General features: G+C 27.3%; 1 protein-coding gene and 1 long non-coding RNA gene across 3 annotated transcripts in view; one reads left to right on the top strand and one right to left on the bottom strand.

Moving 5' to 3' along the window:
• The window catches only part of LOC123269382, a 67,174-nt gene that overhangs the window by 32,551 nt on the left and 18,953 nt on the right, over window positions 1–15,670 (top strand). The window contains exons 1-4 of one of the 2 annotated variants that reach the window (XM_044735063.1): window positions 685–817; window positions 8,520–8,789; window positions 10,313–11,330; window positions 14,282–14,436. In XM_044735063.1, the coding sequence (XP_044590998.1) occupies window positions 8,538–8,789; window positions 10,313–11,330; window positions 14,282–14,436 (1,425 nt within the window). In that variant the 5' untranslated portion in view covers window positions 685–817; window positions 8,520–8,537. Of the gene's footprint in view, window positions 1–684; window positions 818–8,519; window positions 8,790–10,312; window positions 11,331–14,281; window positions 14,437–15,670 lie in introns of those variants that run through there. The other variant, XM_044735064.1, reaches the window with a different exon arrangement.
• LOC123269409 overlaps window positions 8,749–15,670 on the bottom strand; it is a 174,485-nt gene continuing 167,563 nt past the window's right edge. The window contains exon 3 of the long non-coding RNA XR_006510402.1: window positions 8,749–8,830. This is a non-coding gene — a long non-coding RNA (uncharacterized LOC123269409). The remainder of the gene's footprint in view (window positions 8,831–15,670) is intronic.

Here is a 15,670-nt window from a genome sequence, read left to right as displayed (position 1 = left end):
TGAATTTTTCCCATTAAATTTAAAAACAGCGGGACTATTTAGGAATTAACTTGGTTTTGTTTTACACATGTATAGTGTAGTGGATATAATGGAATGAAGATGTTGATGAGAAGAAATGGGTGAAGGAAGACTGAGGAAGGATTAAATAAATAATGAAAAAATAAAATTAAGTAAAAAATAATAATAGAATAAAAGTGGCGTTTGCGGGCTCGAGATCGGGATGGAAACGCAAAAGTGGATGAAATCTGTGCGCTGACGCCAACTCCCTTGTTTCTATACGTTTGACGGGCTCAGTAACGACGGGGCTGGCGACTGGAGTAGTACAGCAACTCCTGCGCGCAGCCAGTCCATCTCTGGCGAACGAAAAGCCCGCGTCAAATATTTATACCTATCACTTACTTTATCGCGGACGTCCCTTTATTTTTTATTTTTTTTATTTATTATCAACTTACTATTCATTAAATTATATTTATAAAAAAATTTAACGATTGTTGATGCTGTAATTACATAAGATTAATATTAAATATTATTAATGTTAATTATTAAATATATTTATTGAGTATTGTGTGGTAGTGGTAATTAATTATTAAATTAGTAATGGTTTATTATTAAATTAAACTATTGATAAATTAATTAATCCATTAGATAATATAAATAAAAATAATAATAATTATAATTATAAATGTGAGTAAATAATTTAGTGGTGTGCTTTATTATTTATTTATAAATTTCAATATTATAAATAATTATAAGAGCTGGTTTGGCGGGCCAACGATAATATTTTGTGCAACATGTGCATATTTAATTACTTATTGGGGTGAGTTCATCATTCACATTATTAAGAGGGAATTTAAATGTTTTTTTAAGTTGTATGCACAAGTTAAATTGGGTTAATGTTGTTCATTTTATATTACAGCGGTCGAGACTTGAGTTTCCGCTTTTTCATGTTTTCACTGTTTTCATAATAGTTTATATAATGTATGAAGAGATTAGAGCTTGAAGGGTAGAAAAAATTCAACGAAAAAAAAAAATTATAAAGTATAAGAGTTATTACGTTTTAAAAATTCAAATAATAATTTTCTATGAATTGTTTTTGCATTTTTTTAATTTCTATTATTTTTTTATAAACTTATAAATAATAAATTTTTGTAAAAACTGAGTTATTAAGATGTTTTAAAAACTAATGATTACTGAGCAATCAATTAATACACTGAAAAAAAATTAACTTGATTCAAGAGAAAAATTCTTGAACCAAGAATATAATTTTGAAGAGGGTAATTGTCTTGAATCAAGACGAATAATTCTTGAATCAAGTAAAATTTTCTTAAATCATGAAAATTTCCTCAAATCAAGAATTTTTTTATTCAAATCAAGAATACTAAGTTCTTCAAAATTATATACTTGATTCAAGAATATTTTTTTTCTGTGTATTAGTTTAAACAATAATTAATCAAAAAATTATTTATTACAAAGCAAACTTAGAAAAAAAATTTCATAAAAATTGACTTGATTTTGAAATTTATTTTTCTATTGAAATAATTTTTTTTGTTTCTTTTTAAACAAAAAAAAAATATTTTTTAAAAACAATTTTAATTGCCTGTAAAAAATATTTTATGTGTTTTCATCGTAATCTCAACGAGTATAAATGTACAAAGCTTCAAACACTCATACTAGATTAAGTTTAAGTATCCATGGTTATAAAATTTTTTATTTTAGTTTAATGAGTATCATTATGTAACACGATTTTTTACACTGTAATTAAATTAATCTGTAATTAAATTAATTAACGCAATAATTTAATTACTCAATAGATCATTTAATAATAAATATACAGAAAAAAAAATTTATTTGAATCAAGTAAATAATTTTGAAGAATTTGATTTAAATAGAAAAATTCTTAAACTAAGAAATTCTTCTTGATTTAAATAAATTTTACTTAATTCAAAAATTTTTCGTCTTGATTTAAAACAAAAAACTCTTTAAAATTATTTTTTTTGGTGCAAGAAATTTTCTTTCGAATGAAGTTAATTTTTTTTTGTGTATTTTTTCGTATGTTTTATCATTGAAAGTAAATTTCGACGTTCTAATTAGCAAATTGTCTAACTCCATTTTAGAGAATCTTCTATTTGTACGAAAAAAACAATTAGTTCAAAATTTATTATCACTTTAAAAAACCATTTAATATCATTAATATCTAATAGAGATATAACATGTAGGTTTGAATCATTCAAATAATTTATAATTGGATTATTGCTACATCAAAATGCTAAAAAAATTACCCTCTAAAAAATAAGGAGTTAGACAAATTGCTAATTAGACCGTCAATTTGTAAAAAGATTTCATTAAATTAAAATTGCTTAGTGTTTTTAATCACTTAGAGAATTTTCTTATTATTATTAAAGAATTAGTACAAAGTAAATACAGAGATATTTTTCTTGATTTATTTCGTGTATTTAGTTACGACAATTTTCGATAAAATTACCAGTGAACTCTGAATCTTGTTATCTGATTTTATTTGACTGTTTTGCTGATTATTAGCAAAAAGTTTGCGGCAGTTAGTGAGTTTGTCTAGTAATTTGCTTAATTAGGTAGCATGTCCTATATAGTTCAATATCAGAGGGTCTTAGAGTATCAGAGTAATATCAATAGTTAATTAGACTTACTGGGTTCAATTCCCAGTGGAAATCTTAGTCGGAAATAGCGTCTTGGGATCGACTTGAGTTTAAACTACGCCACTAAGATGTCGATGCTCATTAGCATAGATTAATAATTTAAAATTACCCTTCTCTGCTTGTGATCTGTTAATGTGTGCTTCACTGTAGTGGGATGAATAATTTTTAATAGTCAATTTAAATTATTTAAAAACATAATGTTTTTTTTTTTAATTAAAAATAAATACAATAAATTTTTTTCTTAAGAAATATTTTTAATATTAATGTTCTATGTGTATATTATATAGAAAAAAAATATTTCCTGGATAAATAAATTAAAAAAAAATTTTTTTTTGCAATAGCTCTGAATCTGCAAATAAATTAAACATGGGTATGATTTATATGCGAGAAGAAGAAGATAGAATAGAATAAAATAAAAAGTAAATAAAAAATTAGAGCAACAATGAAATGAAATTCATTCATGTAATTTAATACACATTACAATTGCAGGATAAAAATAATATAATATCATGCAGAAGTAAAATAGATATTGTACTCAGAAGATATGAAATAAAATACGAGTCAGAATAAAATAATAATTAAGTGAATGAAGGAAATAAGTTCACATTTTCAACGGAATTTACTTTTAATATTTAATAAAAATAGTGTGAGATTAATTAAAATAAATTTTTTTAAATATTATGGGATTGTTATCTGGAATTTTTATGTCAAGCTCAAAGCCAGAGATAAAATTTAATTTTTTACTTGTATCATGAATAATGAAATTAATAAAATGAGAAAAATTAAATTAATAAATACTAGCAGCCTTGCAGTCACTATGTGACTATCGTGACATTTGAACTATAAATAAATAAAATTTTGCTTTATTAAATAATGAATTTTGTTAAATTGCACCATATTCTCTTAACTATTGACATTTTTAAAGATATAAGCTCACCCCGACGTTACACTCGTCGAGACCTTTCATTTGAGTACCCACATGTATTTTCATATATTTTTCATATATACATATATATAATATATATAAATATATGAAAAATTGATGTGGGTACTCAAATGAAAGGTCTTGATAAGTGTAACATCGGGATGAGCTTATATCTCTAAAAATGTCAATATTTCACAAGATACAAGGTCATTTCTTAATTATTTATCTAGAGATAGAGCATTTTCGAATGCTGCTTAAGTATTTGTCATAATAAATTAATTATCGGTGAGAATGAAATGAAACCTTGAAAAGGCACAAATTTAAGTCAAGACCTTTGCAATGACTCTCAAAATTTAATTAAAAAAATCGATTTTATCATATGACTATCTTGGAAACAAAATTTTTCTTATTTTCTTAATAATATAGATTAATAGTTCTTAGAATAATTAATAATTTTTATCAGTTTAATTAAAAGATAATTTTAATTCGAAAAATAAAATTTTAAGCTCCGTAAGGCACTGAGAATACTCTAAGCACGTGAAAAAACTTTTACATCAACTTTCTTTGCTGCTGTAAAATGATAAAGAAACATTCTTGTGAAATAAAAGATGCAGCTAGAAATAAAAGAATTTAATTGCGACATTTTTTCCCGCGCAAAAAAAAGTTAAAGCGACATTTATGAGGTACTGAGACAACAGTAACTATCACAAGCATCACTTGCACACAGTCTGTACACACAATTTACACGTCTTCAGTTGCAGAAACAATGAACCGCCTACGTGAAAGCTTTATTGCTGTGAAATAGCGACACTGCGCGTGTTATGTCCCGCAGCAATCTCTCTTTTCATCTGTCTGATTACTTCTATAATTTATTCTTGTGCAGGTGAGCGAGGGAATTATCTAGTTACACTGAACAATACAAATTTATACCTATATATTTTAGTAATGAAATTAAAAAAAACTTTGAGAGGGGTATTGATTTTGCGTAGTCGGGTATTTTTAAGCAAAGTTTATTAAAAGCGAAATAGTTTGGTTTAAAAATCCAATTTATATTCCGAAAATTTCATCAAAGCTTTGGGATCTATTTGTGAAAAAACTTGTAAAAAAAAGTGGATGTATGTGGTCCTAGTACTCTTTATCTTGATCGTTTAACGTTCACGAATAATTTTCCTGATGGCGCATTAAAACCCGTAACGCCAATATTTTTACCTTTTACTTGAGAAAAATTATTCGCTCAGCTATCAAACACTAAAAGCCTTGATAGAATAATTCGATTTCCGTAAAATAGTAACAAAATATGAATTTTATCTTGTTATAGGTGGGATGGAAGGATCTTTTTTTTTTATATCATTCAATTAGACATGTTTGAAGAGAAAAATAAATAAAATACTTTGAAACAATATCATTTTTCAACTTTCGAGTATTTTGAAGGGGAAAAATTAATATTTAAAATATATAAGTAAGAAATTTTATAAAGTAAAAAAAAAATCAGTAACCTTGCAGTCACTATGTGACTGCTGTGACTTGTGAACCACAAATAAATAAAATTTTGCTTCATTAAATAATGGCTTTTGTTAAATTGCACTGTACTTTTTTTACTATTGACCTTTTTAAAGATATAAGCTCATCCCGATGTTACACTCATCAAGAGCTTTCATTTGAGTACCCACATGCATTTTTGATATATTTTTCATATATTCATATATATAATATATATTTTAAAAATATAAGCTCATCCTGATGTTACACTCATCAAGAGCTTTCATTTAAGTACCCAGATCAATTTTTCATATATTTATATATATTATATATATATGTATATATAAAAAATATATCAAAATGCATGTGGGTACTCAAATGAAAGTTCTTGATGAGTGTAACATCGGGATGAGCTTATATCTTTAAAAATGTCAATAATTGACAAGATAGCAAAGTCAGTTCTTAATCATTGACATTTTTTAAGATATAAGCTCATCCCCACCTTACACTCATCAAGAGCTTTCACAATTGACTATTTGTGAAAATGACGTGAAACCATGAAAAGGCACAACTCCAGGTCAAGACTTTTCTAACGATACCAAATTTAATCATAAAGACCCATTTTATGATATAAATACACGGGCCACAAAATCTTGCTTATTCTCTTAACAATATAGATTATGTCAATAATTTGATGTTTAAAATTTAATACAAAAATTTGGACCCAAACTTTTTTTTTGACAAAATTTTTCAAAAAATTCTTGTTTTATGCATTTAAAATTTTTTATCCAGTAACTACAATCCAAATTAGTTATATAGTTTAAATATTGTTTCAACAGCTTAGGGACCTATCATAAAATTTAGCATTACATACACACAGAACAAGTACAGATATTTATTCGCCTACGACAATGAATAAATGTACCCACGTATATGTATGTGAATTATAAAATAAAGTAAAACTCGTATAACAAAACAATAAAGTTTAATCCTTTAGGGAGCTTTTGTGAATTTAGTTAGTATATAAATGTTAAAATTAATACTCTTGATAACAGACACAATCTGCGTATGTGTAGATTTATAACAATTATATTTGTCGAAAGTTTGACTGAATTACATACTAAACCAAACTACAATCTAAAACTTTTGTTGTAAATTCATAATTTTATTATACCCTCAGAAAGTTATTAGACATTTTCATTTCCATTAATATTTTTTTATCCATCATAATATTTTTACTGTAATAAATTTATCAGTGATGGTGATGGTGATAGTGATAAAAATAATGATAATAATTATATTATAATATAACGGTAATGATAATGCAGCTTTAATTATCAGATAAAGTAGCTTGGCTTCGGTAATGACTAGATAAAAATTATTAAATTCAACGTCTCAAGTGCGCAGGTTTAATTAATTTTTTTTTATTCTAGAATTATGGAGAGTGAATTTTTTTTACTCTCATAAGAAACAGCGATAGAGATTGAATTATTTAATTAAATTAGTGCTTGATAGTTGCATTTATAATTTTATTCAAACAAATGGATAAAGGTTGTTGTTTGCATTATAATTTCGATGAAATACTTGAATTAAATTAATTCATTTTCAAAAATAATTAACAACACTCAGGAGTAAAAATACGTAGCGGGATTTTATGAAATAAAAGTTGTACATAAATCTCAGCAAAACTTTCGTGTGCTTCTTCCCCATTCAAGCAAGTATTTTATCTTTTATTTAATTTGTATTACATAAAATTTAACAAGAAACTTTTCATCATACAACTTTAATATTTTACTTTTCTTGCAATGGCTTAAGAAAAAAAATTTATTTGACAATTTATATTCTTATGACTTGAGACAGATTTTTGATAAAAATTTTAATTAAAGATTCACTTTATTCTCAACAATAATAATAATAATAATAATAATATAGTCACTAAAAAATTCGTTGTTTTAGAATTAAAATTAATGAATAAAAAACTTGTTGATTTATAATTAAAAATATTATTAACAAATATAAAGTTAATAATTGTTCATTTAATAAAATAAAAAATTTATAAAAAACCCGAATTTTTCCTTAACAAATATTTCTTAGTATTTAAAAAGATTTATTAATATTTAATAAATAAATATCAAATTTATTAAATACAAACAAATCATTTTAAATACTAAGAAATATTTGTTTAATATTAAAAAGTGGTCTCTAATTAATGATTTGTTAACTATTAACAAATATTTTTTTATACAAATAAACCCTTCTATCATTGTTCTACTCGAAAAAATTTTCTGACTCTGTAAAACTAATATTCTGCCTAAAAATCGATAAATACAAGTACATTCATAAGGATTTATTTTATAGAACACAAATTCCCTACAAAAAAGTACTCTTATAATTTTCTCGTACACAGTAAAAAATTTGTCTCATTGTGTAAAGTGTAAAAATGTTTGTTTATAATTTAACATTTTAGTGTGTAGAATTTAACATTTTAGTATGATGATTCAACACAGATTGTGTAAAAAAAGTCAACACAAATTTTTGTGTTAAATTTGACGAAAAATTTTTACTGTGTATCTTCAAAATTTAACCCAGAATTTAAAAAGCAAATTTTAAAAAATTATTGTTGCAACTTTATTTTGTTCAATGTTTCATGTTATGTCACAGCAATTTATTGCATAAAAAATGAGTGTGGAACAATATAACTTATCATTGACCAATTGACGATAGAATACATAAATCTTTCAATCTAGTAAAAATATATCGGTACGGTAAAAAACATAAATATATCTTTTGAAAAAGAGAGATGAAAAATAGCGTTAATCAATAGAGTGTAGCGTAAAGGATGTGGAATCAGAAAGCTCATATTCATCTTCTTACACCCACAGTTCATTTTTCAAATTTATTTTCACCAAATATAGATTGTGTAGTTCCTATCACCTTCGATCTATTACACTCAATACTCCCACATGTCTACTTTCATCAATTTATCATCTATCATCATTATCTTTTTATTTCGCTGCTTTGAACTAAACTCACTTTTGCTTTTATACTTTTTCACGCTTTTTCTCTCCTCGCTATTCTTTAAAAAACAACCTTCATTAGAGGTGAATTTAAATTACACACTAGAACACGGGAAAATGTGATCTTCAAATGTATTTACGTCCTTTGACTGAATTTTTCAACATTTTCAACCTACATTTCTTTTGCATTCGTCTAATGTATATTAGCAGAAAATTATATTAACTTTTTAATTGGAAAAAAATTGATCTATTTATTATTAAATATAAATAAATGCTTCTTAAGATCCAATATATATTTTTTTTATTCAAATAAAAGTACATTTATTAACAATTGATAAATTTTTTTCAAGCGGGACAATTAAACTAATTTTAATCTAAAATATTTTTCCTCTTAAAATATTTCGATTTTTATCATTGTTGTTTCAGAATTAAAACAATGCCGTGATGCTTTTGAGGAGTACTTCGTCCCGACGCAGAAGGGCGTCGAGGAGCGTCGCTAGTTCGCCCCAATCCGGGAGCGCACCTGGGGCCACCCCCGTACCGAGGGCTCGAAGGGCCTCCGTAGCAACTGACAAGGCGATATCATTGACATTAAACACCTCCAGTTTCGGCACTAACGAAATGGACAGACAACGTTCGCCTCGCGGCAGCGTCGTTCCGAACATTGCGTTTGAAGCCGAGGACTCTCACGATGAGGTAATTTACACTGTTTGCATTTCACATCCAATAACGTCAACCTAAAATTAATACAAATGTTAATTACTATTGTATCATCAACCACAATCTTAATTCGTACATTTATTATTAAATTTTTCTTTTATATTATCAGATCAGTAAATTATTTTTTTATTTATTTATTAATCAACATACGCCTATCGGCAACATACATCAATATAAATTATTTAAAATTAAATATCATTAATTTAAGAAAATTAATTAGAATTTACATTTATATGTAAATGAGTAATTGAACGCGGAATTTTTTTTTTTTTATAAAGACCAAATTTTCATTTTTTGATGTTAAATAATTTGCAAAAAATAATGGAAGTAAAGTAATATCATTTAGAAAAAAAAAATTTACTATAATAATAATTAATGGATAATAAAAACCATTTCAAACAGTAAAATCTTGATATTAATATTCAATTTGTTATAATCACCATTTGACTACTATAAGTCAACAATTATACAGCAAAAAATAATATTTCAAACAGTAAGAAAAGCTATGTGAATGTCAAAAAAGTTAAAATGTTATCCCTGAGTCCGAATTATTACACAGATAAAAAAATTAACTTGAATCAAGAGAAAAATTCTTGAACCAAGAAAATAATTTTGAAAAGTTTCAGTGTCTTGAATCAAGACGAAAAATTCTTTAATTAAGTAAAATTTACTCAAACCCAGAAAAATTGGTAATTATTTACAAGCGGGGTCAACCCCATTTTGGGCTATAACTAGGTGAAAAATTAACATTTTCAAATTTTTTTTTATTCTGCTTGTTTTTACGGCGTATTTATGAAAAAAATGTGAAAGAAATAAAGATTTCGATAGCTTTTTTGCCTTCAAAAGTTGGAAAAAATTTTGGCTCTAATGTTTTTGGATAAAAGTTTTATTTTATCTTTTTTTGAAAATTTTTTTATAAATTTTTTTGAAAATTTTTTAAAATTGTGATAATCAACTTTTTTTTTTTCAATTGTTCATTTTTTTATGTATTTAAAAAAAAAATATATCAATAGAATCAAATAGAAATTTCGTTTAAAAAAATGAAAATTAAAATAGTTGACCCCACTTGTAAATATTTACCGAAAAATTTCTTGGTTTAAGAATTTTTCTACTCAAATCAAGAAAATTAACTTCTTCAAAATTATTTACTTGATTCAACTTAATTTTTTTTTCTGCACTGAAAAAAAATTAACTTGATTCAATAGAAAAATTTTTGAACCGAGTATAATTTTGAAGAGGGTAATTGTCTTGAATTAAGACGAAAAATTCTTGAATTAAGTAAAATTTTCTTAAATCAAGAAAAATTTTCTTAAATCAAGAATTTTTCTGCTCAAATCAAGAATATTAAATTCTTCAAAATTATTTACTTGATCCAAGTTAATTTTTTTTTCTGTGTATTTGAAACACAAAAAAATAACAAAAATCTGAGCATGTTTTATTTAATTTTTTTCTTAAGAAATAAAAAAAAAATCTAGATGTATTTTTTTGACTGCTTACAGCCAATCGGTCGGAGAATCCTACCAGACCCCGAGCTCTGCGGATCGCGAGGCCTACTACCGGACCCCAATAGAAGTTCCCGAAATTCACTAGTCCCTGACGATTACATGAGGTCACCTCGTGGATCATTAGTTCCCGACTCCGCGCGGAGTCCTAGAAATAGTTTGGTACCTGATGGCTCGAGGAGTCCTCGGCACTCGTTGGTTCCTGACGGGCCCCACAACCCGAGGAACATCTACGGCGTGGGAGGCTCGGAGCCTGCCTACAATCGGAGTCCCAGAGGCAGCATAGTCCCCGGGTCCGCGGCAGCTTTGTCCGGGACCCGGAATAGCCTGATGCCTGACAACGGAGGGATCAGAAGCTCGAGGCATTCGCTGCTTCCGGAAAGTACATCTCGCAGCCCGAGAGGAAGCATCGCCAACATCGAGTTCGACAGAACCCCGCGAGGGTCAATTTGTCCGGATGTCCCGAGGTCGCTGAGAGGGAACGCCGTCACGCCTATCGACCAAGAGAGAAGCCCTCGCGGGTCCATCTGTCCGGAAATGATCGAGAGAGGCGCCTTGAGGTCTCCCAGGGGCAGCATCGCGCCTAACATCGACCAGGAACGGAGTCCGCGAGGGTCCATCAGCTCGGAGTACCACAACCCGAGTCCGCGGGGCTCCATAATGCCCGAGGTCAACAAGTCCCCTCGAGGGTCCATCGCACCAGATCCTAATCGATCGCCCAGAGGATCCATCTGTCCCGAAGCCGCGAGAAGTCCCAGAGGATCGATAGTCCCTCACGAACCGGGAAATAGGTCGCCCAGAGGCTCTGTTGCTGTTGTTCCTGACTTGGATCGCAGTCACAGAGGATCTATTGGTGGCGCGACTGATCAGGACAATCCTAGTCGTAGTCCGAGGGGCAGCATTGGGCCGGAAATCGATCACAGTCCTAGAGGAAGTCTTGGTGGCTATGAGAAGCGAAATCATCGGGGCAATAATCTTGCGTTTCAAGAACCTCGGAGAGCTTCTGCTGATCAAGGTATACTAATTGATTTATTTTTATCCTACATTGTGAGCAAGTATTATTATTATTTCTTTTTTATTCATCGACCATGAAGTCAAAACTTCTTGCGGCCGTCCATACAAAAATAATACATAGTATAGCATTTTATGAAAACAATAAGAAGAAAAATAGATCTAAAAATAAAGTATAGAAAATTTAAATATGTTATTAAAGTCCGAATTATATTTGAACAGTTTAATCAACGTAAATCACTTAACCACATTGCAAATTGCATTTAACAAAAACTTAATGTAAAATAATGAAACAATGTAATAGTGCGAAAAATAAAATATCAAACTCTTAGTAAAATATAAATATAAATATAAATAAACTCAGATATCAAATATTAAGTATCAATTACACAGCAGCTTATGATCTATCCACACTCAAAAAGTACTCGTAGGTTAATCTGCAAAATTCCACAAACGTCAGCGCCGACGTACATTGCACTGGTAGTCCGTTATTGTTACTTTAGTAAGCAAATATACACAGTAAAAAAATTTTCGTCAAATTTAACACAAATATAGTAGTTTAGAAGTCTTCAAAAGTAAAGTGTTTGATTATTTTTTAAATTTAGATAGTTAGTTTGGACTCATTCTGCTCTAAGTTGAGCCTCTTTAGTTATTTATCTATTATTTACTACTATCTTAATATTATTAGTTGAATCAGAACGAATAATTCAAATCGAATCAAGTCAAATCTTCACACTGTATTTCTTCGTTGATATTTTTCTTTTTTAGTTTTTTATTTTATCTTTCACTTTAAGGAATTTTTTATTTTATTGTATTGTATCATTGAAAGCAATAATCTATTTCTATAAATATATTATGTACTCACGTTTATAACCTCATTTATTAAATCATATTTAATCATTCTGTATTTGAAATTGCCCTAGAAAATTTTTACACTAGAGTGTAATATTCTACAAAAAAATTTTTACACTTTACAAAATGACGAAAAATTTTTTACTGTGTATTTTAAAATTAAATTTCAAGAACGAAAATAATTTATGATTATAATAATAAAATAGACGTCATGTAATTTTAAAAATTAAATTGTGTAAAAAAAAGGCCATTCGGAATCTGAAATAGAAATAAATTTCATTTTATTTCATTTCTTTGGACAAAAAAACTGCAAAAGTAAAATTTCTCAGAAATGATCCTAAGATAGATATTTTTTGATTGAGAAAAACATAAAAACATTTAAATTGAAGCTTAATTTCTCAGCTTTTAGATGCATTTTACAGAAATTGAATATTTCGACGCGTTCAAAATTTATTTAAAGGAGAAGTAGTGAAAGTATAAAATTTTCGGATTTTCAAAATTTTAAAATTTTGATTGAGCTCATATTTGAACTTGACCTTGGTAATCATCTATAAAAAAAAGTATGTTGAGTTTCATGAGGATCATTAAGATATTACAAATGTGTTTTTTTCTAGTAATTTTACTAATATGTCGTTATTTATCTAATAAATTAATTTATAAACTATATGTGTAGAAAAATTAGTAACCTTTCTGATTAAATTTTAATATTAGAAGGCAATATCGTATTATTTTAATGCTTCAACTATAAATTTTTTTCGTAAACTTGACACTTAATTTTAAAATATGTTTGTATACTAAAATATTATGAAATTTACAGATTTTTTTAAAGTGCAGAGAAAAAAATGATATAAAAAAAAAATTTAACTTTAAGAGTTTTTATGTTTGATTTAAAAAAAAGTAAAGTCTTGCTAGAAATTTTCTTGGTCTAAGAAATAAAAAATAAAAAGTTTTCTTGAGACAAAAAATTAGTTCACCAAAGAATTTTTTTTCTGTGTGCTTTTTATAAAAATCAAGTTAATTCTTTTTAACATTTTTCTTAAATATAAACGTGTACTTTACAACTTAGAACATAAATAAATTAGGTTTCATATATATTATTTATTTAAAAAATGAAAAGTAAGAATCACTTATGATAGGGCCGTAAATTCACGTTCGCGTGTATTCCAAGGGTCATAAAACTAGATCGTAAAATACACCCGATTCTCGTTAAATCACAGCTACTTGGATGTTTATGAGAAAAAACGAATGTGAAGAAAGATTGTAAAAATGTAAGTCGTGAGATAGCTCGAAGATCTTAACGTGTATTTCTCTTAGTCTACTGGTACTTTTGCTGGTGTTACTGCAGATACTGTGACGCTACTACTTGCACTCGATAAGACACGATCACTCGGTATACTATCATGAGAATAACGCCGCTTCCAATTGCAGATCAAAAAAAATGTAACCTATAAGTTACATAACTTCAGATGGGGGTGTAAAAAATGTGATTTATTAAATCGAGTCGAGAGTTAACAAGATATCGAGATTTTTTTATCGTCTCAATTTTCTTTCACTGGACATTACTCAAAAGTCGATTGAATTTTTTTTTCCATTTTAAGTAATAAAGTACCGACATTTAAACTGACTACAGACAAAATTATTGATTTTTTAATAAATAAATAAATAAAGCAAATTAAATTAAATATTAATATTTTATCCGCTTAGAGCAAAATTATTAAAACAATGAAAATTGTAATCTAAAACCTCTTTATAATTTTATATAATTATAATTTTTTCTCCATTAATTAAATGATATGGTAATTCTGAAATAATTTACCTCGGTAATTAACAACGACGATTAACCCTAATTTTGTACCACTGTCGCTTATTTATATCTGTAAATTTTTATTAAATGTCTCAAGTAATTAGTGTTATTAAATTTTCACGAAAAAAATAAAAGATGAAAACTTAATTAATCAAAAAAATAACGAAACGTGATTAGATTTTTAATTAATAATAAATTTCTAGCCACAGTAATGTAATGAACTAAATAATAACCATAAAAAAATAAATTTTTTTTGAAGCATAAAATAGTGAGTGAAAAAAGGGTAATTTATTTTAAAGGTACGTCAGCAAATCGCAGTGGGTCACCTTATCGTTATCGTGACGGTAACACAAGTAGCGTGAGATCTGGTCCAGGTCATGGAACACAAACGAATTTAGGGTATGGAACAAATGCTTGGGCTGAATCTAGACGAGCCAGCAGTTCGGTCTCACAGGTAAAATCACAAAAAATAATAATTTATATCTTATATCTACCGTAAGAAAATTGATATTGCTCCTCCTATTTCCCATTCATTCTTTTCTCTCTCGGTATATTATAGTAAATTACATGAAAAATTTCCAGATATAATATAAAAAAGCCCACTGTGTAGTCAACATTTTTTGGTCTTCCATCTTTCATCTTCCTTCGTAATAATAATATTGATAACATATCACAAGACATCAAAAACTCAAACTAAAAATTGGAAGGTTGGGATTCGGAAAATTTATTACATTTTACCCCAACAATTTTTATTTTGTTTCTTAAAAATCGAGACATCATTATTGAGAAAAATTATTGCCAACTTTGAAAATAATTTTAATTAATTATAAATTAGTATTTTTTTTTTTATATTATTAACATTTAACAACGAAACTAATACATAGAGAAACATTTTTCCAAACATACTTGAGAAGGAAAAAATTATAAAATTCATAGACATCAAATGAATGTTAAAAAAATCTACATTTTATTACTCAATAAATGATTTAAATTGATCATATTTTCTTAAATATTGACGTTATTAAAGATATAGGCTTATCCCGATGTTACACTCATCAAGAGCTTTCATTTGAATACCCACATCAATTTTTCATATATTTATATATATTATATATATGTATATATGAAAAATATATAAAAAATGCATGTGGGTACTCAAATGAAAGCTCTTGGTAAGTGTAACATCAGGATGAGCTTATATCTTTAAAAATGTTAATAATTAAGAAATGACCTTGTATCTTGTGAAATATTGACATTTTTAAAGATATAAGCTCATCCCGATGTTAAATTCGTCGAGCTTTCATTTGAGTACCTACATGCATTTTTGATATATTTTTCATATATACATATATTTAATATATATAAATATATGAAAAATTGATGTGGGTACTCAAATGAAAGGTCTCGATGAGTGTAACATCGGGATGAGCTTATATCTTTAAAAATGTCAATATTTCACAAGTTACAAGGTCATTTCTTAATTATTGATATTTTTAAAGATATAAGCTCATCCCGATGTTACACTCATCAAGAGCTTTCATTTGAGTACCCACATGCATTTTTGATATATTTTTCATATATACATATATCTAATATATATAAATATATGAAAAATTGATGTGGATGCTCAAATGAAAGGTCTTGATGGGTCTAACATCAAGATGAGCTTATATCTTTAAAAATGTCAA

This window comes from Cotesia glomerata, linkage group LG7 (assembly GCF_020080835.1).
Source record: "Cotesia glomerata isolate CgM1 linkage group LG7, MPM_Cglom_v2.3, whole genome shotgun sequence".
Taxonomy (NCBI): domain Eukaryota; kingdom Metazoa; phylum Arthropoda; class Insecta; order Hymenoptera; family Braconidae; genus Cotesia; species Cotesia glomerata.
This window is presented reverse-complemented; position numbering and strand designations above follow the sequence as displayed.